Raw genomic sequence first — 15,442 nt, forward strand, 5'->3', positions numbered from 1 at the left:
TTAAAGGATAAAGCAAACGGTTATAAGTTTTTATAATCCAGAGCAAAACGATAGGGGGGGGGGGGGGGGCAACAATCAATAGATTTTATTAAATCTATTAATTTAGCAAGTGATCAACCATTGATATCAGCGATAATTGAAGAGATGGCCAAGGTACATTTTGGGAGAGCAATTGCTGATGTATTGTGTCTCCGAAAAAAATGGTTTGATAGGCTTAATGCTTTATCAACAGGTAGTGGAAGTAATTTATTTTAATTTTTTTACCTTGGATGGGTGTGAAAGAAAGTATTTTTTTTTTTTTTTAAATTAACAAAATATACAATAATAATAAGAAAACACATTGGAACGATAAAAAATAACAACAATATGATAACCACAATAAAAACAAAACATAACAAAATAAACTGTGAACGTTACTTGCATTACTTACATAATTATATTTACATAGATAATACATACCAATTTCTCTATACAAACTAACTGTAAATAAGCAAAAACAAAATTTAATATACTTTAATACATATTTTTTTATTTATAAAACTATTTTATTGTTTTGAAAAAAATGATATTGACTTTATTTTGAAGCTAATAACTTTTCTAAAAAGGTTTTAAATTTTAATCTTTTGCCCATAGCATTCATACCTAAGGAAATTAATTAAACATCATTTGGTAAACTGTCAGAAATAAAAACTAATGTTCTTCCATCTATTACACAACGTTCGAGAGTTGAAATGATTTCTATGGGAAATTTTAATGATGTTAACCATTTAACCATTCACTAACCTTTTAATTTGATCAATCATTAACAGTATCTCTTGAATGTTTGCTATACACTGTGTTGCTATTCATTGTTAAACAAAAGCTTATTCATGAGAATATTATTTTTGCTATTGTTGTTATTGTTGTAATTGTTATTGTGATATTATTATTATTACTATTAATTTTCAATTAAAATTTCCATATGTTTTCATTGACTGAATACCATTTCCAAGATTATCAATAATTCATTATCTTATTGTTTAAACACTACAATCTGTATTTGCATATTGTTTAATAGGCTAGAATCTGCTTCTCTTTTTAAAAGAATGTTTAAAGGTAGTTTGTCTGTAAGTAGTTTGTGATGGATATCATTACTGATCTTATAAATAGTTTGCACTTTGATCAATACTGATGGTGTTATTTTAAATCTTTAAAACATCAGTTCCATAATCATAGCCAAAACAAAAGATCACAAGGAATAACCCCATACTATTGTTTATTACTGCTATTAATATTATCGCTGTTATTATTGTTATTATTTTATTGTTATACTTTCATTATTAATTATTATCTGATTATTTTTTGAAATAAATAATTAAAATAAATATATATTGGAAATATAATTTAAATAAATAAAACGTGGATTGGAAAAATATTGCATAATAAAATATTAATGCTCAATAAATTATGCACTTGGGGCAAAGATTAAACTTTTTGTATAATAAAATTTTTTTACATACAATTTTAATGTGAGGAGTAAATTATTTTTTTACATACAATTTTTGTGTGTATTTTTTTAAATTAAAAAAAAAATTAAATTTTATCAAAAATTTCAAAAAATATTTGAATATTCATTATTATCTAATTTTAGATACAAATTTTTATTTGAAAGAGTTTGAAAACACTCCTTATAAATTTTTTTTTTTTTCTTCAAATTAATTTATAAAAAAGTCTTTTGATAAATTTTTAAAAAAATTTTATAATCAAATCTTTTATTGTTTGTAAATATTTCATTTATTATTTTTATTATACATGAGAAATATGATTTAATTTATAATTATTTATTATATAAAGATGAACATGAAATATAAATTAAAAAAAAAAAAAAATATAAAATTTAAAAAAAAAAAAAAATAAAAAAAAAACAAAAAAAAAAAAAAATAAAAAAAATAAGAAAAGACAATGTTTTGTTTGTAATATCTTTATTTAAAATATTTTATCAATTATATAAATAGGAGAATGTAGAACGTATTTATATATATGATTGAGCTTAAAAAAGATGGTGAATAGTTAAAATACAGGACTTCTGGATAAATAAAAAATAATTTTGATTTTGATTTTGATTTTGATTTGAGGATGGACTTTTTGGGACTAAATTAACTTCTCTAATGCTATGTATGAAAATTTGTTTAAATTCTTCAAACTTCATGTGTTTTGATGTAATTGACATATAAAATGAATAGATATTGATGATATAAGACTTGATTAAACATGAAACAGCAAATATTCTCCAATTTTTAGCATATCCATGAATACCACCTGAATATAGATATCTGTTGTGAATATCTATTACATTGAACCATTTTTTATAGAAATCTGATACTAATGGAGGAGACGCTCTTAGAGATTGGGAAAGGTCTTTTAAAAGTGAATCTAATTCAAAGTTTTCATTTTCATAAAGTCTGGTAAGAGCTAAAATGTAACCTTCACATGTTAACTGGGCAGGAGCTGGTAAATTAAAATCTTGATGCAAGTTTTTGAGTTTATCCAATGAATATGATTTTAAAGTATCTTTTTGAATTGCTTCTGATAATAATGAGTATGAATTGGGGTTGGTTGAATGAGATAATGGATCTATACCACAAATTGATATAACCATTCTCCTATTACTACTTGATCTTGAAACACCTAAACCTAAACATAATTTCTTTAAAGTTGAATCATTTAATTTATAAAGATCCACTGCATCACTAATATTATAACCTTTACTTGGATTAACTTCACGATTTTGAGTTTTAAAATCAGTTGTTGCAATTGATTTAAATGTAGGAACTTTTTGGTCTCTTTCATCAATTTTACAGACTTTATAATAACCATCAAGTTCAATTGCAATCCAACTTTTATTATCTTTAGATGTATCTTTGAGCAATATGTTAATGTTGGTACTTGAGGAATCTGAAATTGTTGCCAACCAACCTTTATTTACTATATGATTTAAATTATCTTTGGAAAAAAATGCACTATCGCCAAATAAATGAAATTTAAAATCTTTATACGTTCCTAATACGTGATCAACACTACTTGAGGGATTTATTTCATTATATAACTTGTTTAAAAACTCTATAATATATGGATATTTGAATTCTTTAAAAGACCCTCTTTTTGGTGATGATTCTGGGCTTTTTTTAGGGGATGACAAATGATGAATACATTCTAAAAAGGTTCCAACCATATAACTTAAAAGACCATTTGCATGAGGTTTACGAGGAATACACATAATTGGAGATTTATTATTATCTTGAATATTTCTCTTTTGAATCTGAATTTAGGATATATTTATATATAGTTTCGTCAAGGGTGCAAACTTTAATTCCTTCTACCAAATCATAACTAATATCACTCATTTCACCTGCAATTCTTTTAATTTGGTCATCTGTAAATTTGGTTGTTGATTGAACCAAAAAAAATCTGTTTCTTTTCATTTTTGTATTACTATGGTTTATAATTTCCATAATTGTTTTAAAAACACCCAAATCTATAATTTAGGTAATAGACCAATATTCAAAAAGCTCTTCTTTGGTAATCCTTGAAATAGGCTTAAATTTATACTTTTTGGAACCTCCTTCAAATTCTCTTTTATAAATCTCTTCTTTTTCTGAGTTGATTTTACTTAAATTGAGATTTGTTAGCTCCAAAAAACTATTTACAAATTTTTTATTGAAAAACAAACTAATTACCTCTTCTAATGATATTCCATAATATTTATTTTCAAGTCTTGCATACGTATCACTATCAACCAAAAAGAGTTCTTCAGTTACAATTTTCAGGTCTTGCGTACGTATCACTATCAACCAAAGAGAGTTCTTCAGTTACAATTTTCCCCGACTTTGATTTAATTCATTCATTGCTTTTCTTTTATTGAAAGTGTTCATTTTATAAATTTGTTGATAATTATAATAATTATAATTTTAAAAAAAAAATTTTAAAAAAAAAACCGAAATAAAAAAATAATATTTTCTAAAAAAATATTTTAAAAATTAAATAAAAATAAAATTTGTTAAACCTACAACCATTTTTACATATACACTATTTTGATATATATTTATATTTTTTTTTTCAATTTTTTTTTATTTTAAAAAATTGACCATTTTAATTTTATATAAAACCTCTCGAGTAAAAAATTATAAGATATATATATATATATAATTAAATAATGGAATGATATTAAAAAAATAATAAATGAAGAGTTTCTATATAAATTGGTTTTTTATTTTTTATTTTTTTTATTTTTTTATTTATTTATTTTTTTTTATTTTGATTAAAAAAATTAATATTATACATTTGTTTAAATTTAATTTTAGTATAAATAAATTAAAATTATTATTATCTACAAAACTATTTAATATATATAATATAATTATCTCAAATAGAATATTTACACACACAAATATAAAAATAAATAATTACCAAAAAATAAGAATTTTTTTTATTTTTTTTTATTCTAATAATTAAATAATTTAAGCACATATAAACACAGAAAATAATTCTCTACAAAACTATATATAAATCATTAAATAAAAATAAAAAATAAATTATAATACACGAGAAAAAAAATGAAATTTTGGAATTTGATTTTTAAAAATTTGGATTTTTAAAAATTTGGATTTTTATAGTTAAAACTAATAAAAATGAAAATATAGGATACATTATTTTATTTGATTCATTAATGATTCTATAATAATATGTTCTTCACCTTCTTCGAAACTATAATTGTGATGTTCTGATAAAATTTTTTTGATCATAGCGAGATACTCCATACTTCTTATCTGTTCTATTATAGATTTATTTTGATTTTTTTGTATATCTAAAATAAAATTTTCTTTTTCTTGAATAATGGTTTTTAGTTTTTCTATTTTATTATTTTTTTTGAGAATTTTTTGCTCAAAAAAAGAAATTCTTTTTTCCAGTTGGGTAAGGTTCTTCTCATATTCAATTTTATTTTTATGTATTGAGCCATTTAATTGATCTTTGGTTATTTGTAATTCAGCACTCCTTTCTTTTTCTGATTTTATAAACCTATTTAAAAGTTGATTTTCTCTTTCTGAAAATGAACTGATATTAATTTTTTCATCTTCGATCTCTTTTTCCTCATCTTTTGATTCAAAATTGTCAAATTTTCTTTTCTTTGGATCATTTGAAGTTGGTATTGGTGATTTTGTATGACTATTCCCTCCATAACCATTATTGGTTTTGTTATTGCTATTGCTTTTAGCTTCTTTGATATATTGAATAAAGTTATTATCATCTTCATCTTCATCTTCCTCTTCCTCTTCCTCTTCCTCTTCCTCTTCCTCTTCCTCTTCCTCTTCCTCTTCCTCTTCTTCCTCTTCCTCTTCTTCCTCTTCCTCTTCATACTCTTCATCTTCATCTTCTTCCTCCTCTTCTTCAATTTCATATCTTTTTTCTTCTTTTTGATCTTGAGAAACTTGGGTATCACGATCTTCTTGGTTATCTTCTTCTTGAGAAATAATGATATCACTATTATTGTCCATTTGATAAAATTTTTTATTTTTAATTATTAAAAATACTATTACTTTTGCTTTTAAATTATTTGTGTGTTTGTTTTTTGAAATAAAAAAAGTGAAGGAAAAAAAAAAAAATTGGGTATCGAAAAAATTAAAAAATTAAAAATTAAATTGAAATAAATTTTATTTAATAATATTTTTTCCCAACAAAATAAAAACCATTTTTTTTTTAAAAAAAAAAGCCAAAAGATTTAAAAAGATTTGATTAATCAGTTGCCCAATTTACTTTTTTTAAAAATTTTTATTAACTTTTAATTTTTTTTTTTTTTCTTTTTTTTTCCAAGGGGGTAATTTTTTTTTTTTTTTTTTTATATACAAAAAAAAAAGAAAAGATAAATTTTTATTTCTTAATTTTTTTTAAAAACGCACCCTAACACCCCCTTTGTTTTTTTCCACCATCCTTTTTCTGACAACACTTTGGGAAACTTAGGTCATTTTACTAATTATTGCTATTATTATTTTTATTATTATTAAACTAAATTTTTAAAATCTTCTTTGAAAGATTCACACAAAAAAAAAAAAGAAAAATAATTGGTAATTCTCTTATTATTAACACTTTTATATTATTATTCCGTTTTTGAAGCCACTGTTTTCAATCACTCCACAAAATATCTTCAAAAAAAAAAAAAATATAAAAAATTTTTTTTTTTTTATAATTTTTTTTTTTTTTTAATTTTTTCAAAAATAAAAAAATACCTCTATTTTATTTCGTTTTATCTAAGTACTCGTAAATGAGATTCATTCACCCAAATATTTGAAAATTTATTTTACAAAAAAAAAATTGGGGTTTATATATCGCGCAATACAATAATACTTAATATTTAATCCAATAAAACCAAAAATAACAATTCATATTACACATTTTTTATTAATAAAGATTCAAATTGAATAAAGATTTAAAAAAAATTAGAAAAATTATAAAAAAAAATTGGAAAAAAAAATTTTTTTTTTTTTTTTAAGTGAATTATGTGAATCATTTTGATTTTTTTTTTTTTTTTTGTAATTTTATTAAATATAAGGGGCAATTTAATGGGTCAGCGGATATTTATCACACAGAAACATACCGATATTGCTGTATTTTTTTTTTTGATGAATTTAATTCAAAAAGAAATAAAAACAATAACCGAATTTTTTATTATTATGATAATTAAATCAATATTTGGATTTTTAATATATCCATCTTTAATATTCGAGAATTGCCCAAAATTGTTTTTATTAATTTTTTTTTTATTTTTTTTTTTTATTTTTTTAATTATTATTTAGAAAGCATTTATCAAATTTAATTTTATTATTAAAGATATTCAATTCATATATTAATCAAATCAATTGATATTTTAAATAGGTATAATTTTGGGATTATATTCTTTATTTTTAATTATTTTAATTGTTTTTTTCCATTTACTAATACACTTTTTTTTTTTTTAATTTTATAAAATTATTAGTAAAATGCCACGTGGTAAATATAAAAGAAGGGCAATAAAAAGAAATGTTGTCATAAAAAAAAAGCCTGCCCTGCAAATATAATAGTTGCAGAAAAAAGAAAGAGGGGAAGACCACCCAAAGAAAAACCAGAGGCCTGCTATCTTTGTAGAATCAGAACTACCCCAGAGTGGAGAAATGGTTGGGTAGATTTGCTGGGTGTATCAACAAAAGTGTCCATGTGCAATGCATGCGGTCTCCACAACGCTAAAAAAAGAAAAAAAGAAAAAATCTTTAGGGAGCAGCATAGCATCCGAAAACTTTTAAACTAAGACCAATAAAAAAAATAAAAAAATTTATTTATAGTTTTATCCATTTTATTTATTTATTTAATTTAAATTTTTTGATGGGATTTGAAACAATTAAATTTTTTATTAAAAAACACAAAGTGTGTGCGCTCAGTTGAGATACCCTAAAATTTTTTCAAAAGTTAGACGTTGTGATTGGGATACATCACTGCATTTTGAGTATATTTTATACCAATCAATTCCTAAAAAGTTATCCCAAAGAATATTACTTGCAAGTATCTCTTTGAGAAGAACGGAAAAAGAGTACACATCAGTTTTTTCATTTAGATCTGCACGAGTTTGGCCATTTGGTTCTGATGCGATCCATCCTCTTTTACCTTTGCATTGGATTTGTTCTTTTGGGTCATTATTACGGCTGATACCAAAGTCCACAAACTTGATACAGTATTTGTTTTCTAAAATATTATACCAAAATGTTAGTAGTAGAAATGTCAGCGTGAGTTACACCTATGGGATGCACAGTTATATACAGTGGTGGACTTCCCCAAAATATTATATCTCCACCAACACTTCGTGCAATGAAATTTTATGGTGATGAAGTTGAAGAGTTTTCCAATACTATTTTTCCAGCATCACTTGAAATCCTTCAATTGCCACAATACCATGTCCAGCCTCTATCAAACTCGTGGCTTCCATCTTCATTGAAAATCCTTATCCATCCTGGTGATCCTGTTATTGCTGAAGATTATAGACGTCCAAATCTCATTAAATTTTATGTTGGTTATTTAAATGAATCCATCTTGATTTATGATAGAGCTTTTCTTGATGATAATCCTAATATTGTCCAATCATTTAAAAACAAACATAACGTAATCATTGAAGATTATTTAAATTACATTCTACCATGCCAAATAAACAATAGATATAGTGAAAAATTTTATATGGCAGATAACTAAAATTAAAATAAATAAAAACCTATTTAATTATTATTATAAAAATATTTTATGTGTAGATATATATGGGTATTGTATAAGGTTCTAAAAGAATTTATATATATGTAAATTTATGAGTATATGTATATGTAAATAATTATTATCGGAATATGATAATAAAAAAAGCTAAATTTTTTTTTAAATCTAAAAATATTGTTTATTTATTTATTTATTTTTTTTTTTTATTTATTTATTTTTTTATTTTCTTTTAATATAAAAATCTATTAATTAATATTATATGGTTGGTAAACTTTGGAACATTTAAATTGACTATCCAACACTGTAGTATAATCTCTTTAAAGTGGATAGTCCCTCGTTGATTAAATTCTCTATAACCATTTTATAATATTCTTTTTTTTGATTATTTTTTTACCAATAAAATTCGTTTTGCAAATATTAAAATTACTTCCTCCATCAAAAACTTCATCTTCAGCTGTACCTTCATCTATATTATTATCTTCACTTTCATCATTTCATTATTCCCTTGATTAGGGGTATTTTAGTGCATTAATCTCTATCTAGTTATTGATATATTACCTAAATGTTTAATTAGACACGAAGGTTTACAATAATAAGATGAATTTGTTTAAGAGAATTTATTTCAGCTCTTTTAAATGCCTCTTGATGGTGAATGTGAATCATTTGAATCGAATTCTAAATCAGATCCTTGTTTTTTATATAAATCTTCTTGAGGTTGAAGTTTATAATTTTCACAAAGTTCTTCCAGTGTCTTATTTATGGCTAAAAGAAAATTTACACCATAAGACATTGTATGAAAGTAGTATTCATACATTTCTATTGATTCTTTACAAAAGAAACAATCTTTAAATGTTACTATTTATCATTGTTTATTTTTTATTTTTTAATAATTTTGTTGATTAAAAATTGAATAAATTTTATTTAAAAAAAAAAATAAAATTGAATAAATTTTATTAAAAAAAAAAAAAATTAAAAAAAAAAATAAAATATTGTGCGGTGGTTCAAAATTAAAAAAAAATTTTTAATATGGAAAAAATTTCCCATATAAATTTTAAAAAAAAAAAAAAAATAAATTTTTTTTAAAAATTGCAATTGATTTGATTTATTTTTTAATTTTTATAATTTTTTTTTTTTTTTGAATTTTTAAAAAAAATTTATAAAAATAAATGGAAAAAAAAAAATGATGATTAAAAAAAAAATAGATTTAATTTTCTGAACCAACCGCACAATATTTTAAATAAAAATTTAATAAAAAATTTTTTTTTTTTTTTTTTTTGCAAATTATAATTGTATCTGTTATAATAATTTTTTTTTAATTTTTTTTTTTTTAATTTTTTTTTTTTTTTGGTTATTGTTGTTATTGTTATAATATTGTGATAGTTCTTTTGAATTATCACGTGCTATTTCGACCACATCAGAGGGTGTTGCATTAATGGCAATTTACAACCGTAATTAAAGAATTATATATAAGGCAAACAGTAAATAATCAAAAAGAAAAAGATAGAGGTTATTTGGGATCTAATAATTTAGGAAATGTGCTTCATGTCTAGTTAGTCATTTAGGTAATATATCAACAACTAACTGGAAAAAATGAACAAAACTTCTCATAGTGAAGAGAATAATCCTAATGAAGGTGAAGGTACAGCTGAGGATGAAGATGGTACAGGCCAAGATGAAGATAATGGTACAGCTGGAGATAGAGGTAGAAATGGTGTTGCTAGAGGCGGTGGTATTACTAGAGGTGGTATTACTAGAGGCAGAGGAAGAGGCAGAGTTGGTAATTATCAGTGAGCGACGAGGAAATAAAAAAGGAATTAGAAATCAATTATGCTTGGCTTTAACACTGACAAAACTAAAATCAAACTTTAGTTTTGAATATCTATCATATTTGTTTGAAATAAAACTGACACAGGCAACTAAAATTTACAAGCGAATGTGTGGATGCATGTATTTTTTTAATCTAATAAATACTATTCATCTCTTACCATTAGAAGAAAGGTTAGCACGTGGTCACTGGTTTGATAAAAATGAATTCAAAGTTTCAAACGGTTTTACTGTATTTATGGTAATCTAACTCCAACAAGCAGCGCACCTACAAAACAATATAGAAACAATATGCATAGTGGTAAAGAAAAAATAGAATGCATATCAACAATTGGTATTGTTGATGGAATAGGAAAATTTCAATATCTCTCTCATTCTTTCCAAGATCCATACCTGATCAAGTATCATTAAATTTTCTTAGTCTAGTAGATGTAGTTGGTTTGCTTACAGATGATGAATATTTGGTTGCTGATGCAGCATTTCCTAAAATTGGGCAATATTGTAAAAATGTTATATTTCCAAAAATAAGCACAATTGGATCAATCGATATTAGTAATAAACCAAATAATTAAAAATTTTCAAATTTTCTAAATAATAATAATATTTAGAAAATTTAAATAATAATAATTCATTGGTAAGGAAGAATGTAAATGGCCCAGTGTTCTAAAGGGTTATGAAATAATTACCTGTTTTCTTGACTCGGTTGACAAAAATCAAAAAGCTGAATACCAAAATAAAACTTTTGGTATTTATGTTACAGTTGATGGGCAAACTGCAGAATTGAAAAACAACTTTACATATTACTGTAATTATAATATTATATAAAAAAGTATATTTATTGAACAACTTATTAATTTTTTATTTCTATTTAGTTAAAGAGGAACCCCCAGTTCCCAAGGAGTCTAACAAACTATCAATAACAATTCCTTCATCTGTTATTATTATAGGTGCTGGTGTAATTACTATTGTTTCTTATGTCGTCTACAAGATTAAACAAATACTTTTTTGAATTTTTTTAGTCTAATAATACTTTTAATCGTTGTATTATAAGACTAAAAAAAATTCAAAAAATTTTAAACAAAAAAGTATTTGTTTAATTCAGTATCAGTTCTACAATAGAATGTCAATCAAATCAACTTAAAATGATTATTATTTTTATAAAAAAAAAAAAAAAATATTAATAAATTTTTAACTATATATTTGCAAAAAAAAAAATTAACTATTTAATTTAAAAAAAAAAAAATTTATGCAATTCATAAACAAATAATTGTATATTTATTTGATAACTAGAATTATTTATTAAAGATTATCACTTTTACCGGGAGATCCATAAACAGTTGGTGGGTAAAATGAAAATGTAATATTGTTTGGATTTATTGCATTTCTACCTTTAATTCTCATAAAAATATTATTATTGTGTCCTGATGTGGTTTTTCTTTCACCAATTCCATCTAGTTTAATTTCTTGACCTGAAATACCTTTAACATTACATTTTAATATTGTATTATCTTCATATATGGTTATGTTGTTACATGGAATACCTGATGGAGTTCCTCTTTGAGATCTAAATGAAATAGCAGCTCTTGGGCTAAGGTAGTTGCCATATATTGTAACTTCACCTCCACTTACAGGGATTGAGTTTATTTTTAAAATTACGGGTTTAACAGCAAATTCATATTGTTTCTGTATATTTTGATGATCTGGTATTCCAACAGTTATATCCAAATAGTGAAGTCCATGAAGTAATTTGGGTGTCATAAATTGCAAACACGAATCGTTAACATTTGAAATTTTAATTTGTGTTTCACCAGATACTATGGATATTTTGTTTATATCTCTTCCAAAATTATAACCAAATAGTGTTACCAATCCACTTACATTATATTCAATACCAGAAACTAACGGACTATTGTAACTGAAAAGTTTTCCTCTACTATTGTGTACTTATCAATGCTAACTGATAATGGCAAGTCCCTACCAACTCCTGGTTCCAATAAACACTCTAGATGAATACCATCATTACTATTGGGACTTTTACATTTTGCAATATTTTCACCGCTACCAACATATATGCTTATAGGTAAATTTACAGTTGAGGATCCTTCAATTTTTTTAGTATGAACTGAAACACCAGTAATTGTTACTATTTGACCAGTTGTATGCGATATCCTGATAGTTTATTTGTGGAATTATCAAATGCCCTTGAATATAGATTAATTCCATTGATTGTTACATTTCCACCTTCTCTGGATGAAACTGAGGTGATTCCTTCAATTTTTGGTTTATTTGTAATTTTAAAATTTGTTTCATTTATATCAGAACCACATATTTCCAAAACGATATCCCACATGCCACAATATATTATCAATTGGATTAACTTTACTTTTTGCTGGCTGTGTTTATGGCGTTTGGAGACACTATCAAAACAAAATAAATAAATAAAAACAAATTTGATATATTTTAAAACTATTAATTTTTATTTTATTTTATTTTATTTTATTATTATTACTATAACCAAAGGTAGATATTGCTTTGTTTTGGAGCTTGTTACTTTTCAAAAAAGGATTTGAATTTAAACTTTCGTCACCTGCATTAACAACACTATGATTACTTTGAATTTGTTAAATTTCGAATCTTTTTTCTGTTCCATTATCTAAATAATATTACTACTACTGTTACTATTTAATAAATTGCCTTCTAAAAACTTATTGGAGATTGATTTTATTACTAAGATAGATACTGTTATAATTATTGTAGTTACTATTGTATTCAGTAGTTTGGGTGGAACCAAAAAAAGTTGTGCCACTGTCATAGCTGTTTCTAGTTTTATCATTATTACTACTACTATTATCATCATCTCTTTCTGTGAAATCAATAAATTTATTATCTCTGATAATTAATTATTATTATTCTTCCTCCTATTATTTCTAAAATTATTTTTGTTCTAATCTTATTTTTATTGTTACTATTGCTAATGTCATCTCTTTTTTAATTATTTCTATAAACTATTTTTATATCGTTAGTTAATACCGAAAATCTTTTGTAAAACAAATTTATCATTTCTATTATATAAGAAATAGTGTTTATATTTACCTTTAATGATTCAAAGTTTGAATTTTTAAAAACTTCACATATAATATATTATTAACACAACAAAATATTATTAAAAAATATGTTTAAATAAATATAAATAAATTTTAAAAAAAAATTATAATTTTTCTATTTACAATCTGATTAATTTTTTTGAAGTTAGATTTGCTTTTTTCGTTTTTTTTTTTTTTTTTTCAAATAATATTTTTTTTAATTTTTTTTTTAATTGGGAAACCCATTTTTTCTTTAATTTAAAAACCCATTTTTTTTTCAAAAAAAGTATGATATTTTATTTAATTCAAATATATTTTCTAATATTAATTATTTTAATTATTTATTCAGAAAAAAAATAAAACAAATCCATCTTCAAAAAAAAAAAAAAAAAAAAAATAATAATAATATTTATAATAAATAATTAAGTTTTAACAATAATAATATCTATTGCAAAAATAACAGCAATAATGAATAGATTCTTTGTGATAGTTTGTTTGGTTATGATTTTGGAACTGAATAATTTTTCAAAATTTAAATAACTTATAATATCTTCCAAGGTATTCTGCTTGCTAGTAGTTTGTTGTTGCCTATTAAACAATAGAGCCAGGCAATAACATCAAAATAATATTTATCACAGGTTCAGAAACAGAGTGCTATCTCAGGGTTAAAGCAATATTAGAAGGCAATAAAGTATAACAATAAAATAATTATAAAAATAACAGCGATAATAATAATAATAGTAATGGTAATAAACAATAGTATGGGATTATTTCTTGTGATCTTTTGTTTTGGCTATGATTATGGAACTGAACCTTTAAAGATTTAAAAAAACACCATCCGTATTGATCAAAGTGCAAACTAATATAAGATCAGTAATGACATCCATCACAAACTACCTTTTACATTCTTTTAAAAAGAGAAGCAGATTCTAGCTATTAAGCAATATACAAATACAGATACAGAGTTATATAATTCAATCGTGCTGATTGTAGTGTTTAAACAATAAGATAAGGCAATAATCAAATCATTATTATTATTAGTTTGATTATTGATAACCTTAGAAATGGTATTCAAGATAAAAACATATGGAAAATTGAAAATATAATATAATAACAATAACAACAATAACAACAATAACAACAATAACAACAATAGCAACAATAGCAAAAACAGTGTTCTCATGAATAAACCTTTGTATAACAATACAGTATATAGCAAAGATTCAAGAGATACTGTTAACGATTGGTCAAGTAAAAAGGTTAGTGAATGGTTAACATCATTAAAATTTCCCATAGAAATCATTTCAAATCTCAAAGCTCGTGTAATAGATGGAAGAACATTTCTGACAGTTTACCAAATGATGTTTAATTAATTTCTTTCGGTATGAATGCTATGGGCAATAGATTAAAATTTAAAATCTTTTTAGAAAAGTTATTAGCTCAAAAATAAAGTCAATATCTACCTTTAGGTTATAGTAACAACAATAATAAAATAAAAATAAAATAAAAATAAAAATATTTTTATTGATAGTTTTAAATATATTCAAATTAGTCTTTATTTATTTGCTAATAATTATTTCTTTTTATTTATTATTATTTGTTTTTATTTTTTTGTTTTTATAATATTATTTATTTGTTTTAAAGTTATTTTTTATTTTTATAGATTTCTTTTAATCACCTCTTTAAAATTCGATTGAGTTTCAAGTGTTAAAAACTGAAAAAACCTATTTTTTCAAAAAGGAGAGAAATATTCATACTCCAAAGCAGAGACAGCATAGGAGAAAAACTGTTTTACAATGCATTATTTATTTTAAACCTTCACTGCCACACTCTATAATATAAATAAAATAATAATTTTTTTTTAGTAAATAATAACATTGATAGATTTATATTATTTCATGGTTGATAATACTAAATATTTTATAAAAAAAATCAAAACACTATAGTAGCTACTAACCCAAACTATTTTTTTAAATAATTTGATTATTATTTTACCTGAAAAAATATTTTTTATCCCTGGTTATTAATTTATTTTTTTATTTTAAATTATAAATGAAATAAAAATTAATATGAAATGTTTTTTTAAAAAAAAATACCAAATTTAATTAAAAGTTTTTGAATTGGGTTAAAAAAAATACAATTTATCCAATTTTAAACACAAGTAGTGGTACAAAAAAATTTATTTTTTTGTGCCACCTGAACCAATAAAAAATTATGGTTTATTAAAAAAATTTGTTAGTTTTATTTTATAATCCTTTTTTAAAAAAAAAAAG

The 15,442-nt window shown here is 23.1% G+C and overlaps 6 protein-coding genes across 6 annotated transcripts; 2 read left to right on the forward strand and 4 right to left on the reverse strand.

The window, feature by feature from the left end:
* Nucleotides 1-2,029: 2,029 nt before the first annotated feature.
* On the reverse strand, nt 2,030-3,461 carry DICPUDRAFT_84826 (uncharacterized protein; the record flags this gene model as incomplete). Its single annotated transcript, XM_003294303.1, has 2 exons — nt 2,030-3,298; nt 3,345-3,461. The coding sequence occupies 2 exons, from the start codon at nt 3,459-3,461 to the stop codon at nt 2,030-2,032; spliced, it is 1,386 nt and encodes a 461-aa protein (XP_003294351.1).
* Nucleotides 3,462-4,685: 1,224 nt separating this feature from the next.
* Nucleotides 4,686-5,531, reverse strand: DICPUDRAFT_84827 (uncharacterized protein; the record flags this gene model as incomplete). Its single annotated transcript, XM_003294304.1, has 1 exon — nt 4,686-5,531. The coding sequence occupies one exon, from the start codon at nt 5,529-5,531 to the stop codon at nt 4,686-4,688; it is 846 nt and encodes a 281-aa protein (XP_003294352.1).
* A 1,479-nt stretch (nt 5,532-7,010) lies between these two features.
* DICPUDRAFT_159337 (uncharacterized protein) lies at nt 7,011-8,247 on the forward strand (the record flags this gene model as incomplete). Its single annotated transcript, XM_003294301.1, has 3 exons — nt 7,011-7,020; nt 7,474-7,510; nt 7,824-8,247. The coding sequence occupies 3 exons, from the start codon at nt 7,011-7,013 to the stop codon at nt 8,245-8,247; spliced, it is 471 nt and encodes a 156-aa protein (XP_003294349.1).
* A 646-nt stretch (nt 8,248-8,893) lies between these two features.
* Nucleotides 8,894-9,076, reverse strand: DICPUDRAFT_159339 (uncharacterized protein; the record flags this gene model as incomplete). The annotated part of the gene is made up of 1 exon (XM_003294305.1): nt 8,894-9,076. The coding sequence occupies one exon, from the start codon at nt 9,074-9,076 to the stop codon at nt 8,894-8,896; it is 183 nt and encodes a 60-aa protein (XP_003294353.1).
* Nucleotides 9,077-11,385: 2,309 nt separating this feature from the next.
* On the reverse strand, nt 11,386-12,396 carry DICPUDRAFT_84830 (uncharacterized protein; the record flags this gene model as incomplete). The annotated part of the gene is made up of 3 exons (XM_003294306.1): nt 11,386-11,992; nt 12,031-12,255; nt 12,320-12,396. 3 exons carry the CDS (start codon nt 12,394-12,396, stop codon nt 11,386-11,388), a joined length of 909 nt encoding a protein of 302 aa, XP_003294354.1.
* Nucleotides 12,397-14,350: 1,954 nt separating this feature from the next.
* On the forward strand, nt 14,351-14,542 carry DICPUDRAFT_159343 (uncharacterized protein; the record flags this gene model as incomplete). Its single annotated transcript, XM_003294302.1, has 1 exon — nt 14,351-14,542. The coding sequence occupies one exon, from the start codon at nt 14,351-14,353 to the stop codon at nt 14,540-14,542; it is 192 nt and encodes a 63-aa protein (XP_003294350.1).
* Between the last annotated feature and the right edge of the window lie 900 nt (nt 14,543-15,442).

This window comes from Dictyostelium purpureum, assembly GCF_000190715.1.
Source record: "Dictyostelium purpureum unplaced genomic scaffold DICPUscaffold_543, whole genome shotgun sequence".
NCBI lineage: Eukaryota > Evosea > Eumycetozoa > Dictyosteliales > Dictyosteliaceae > Dictyostelium > Dictyostelium purpureum.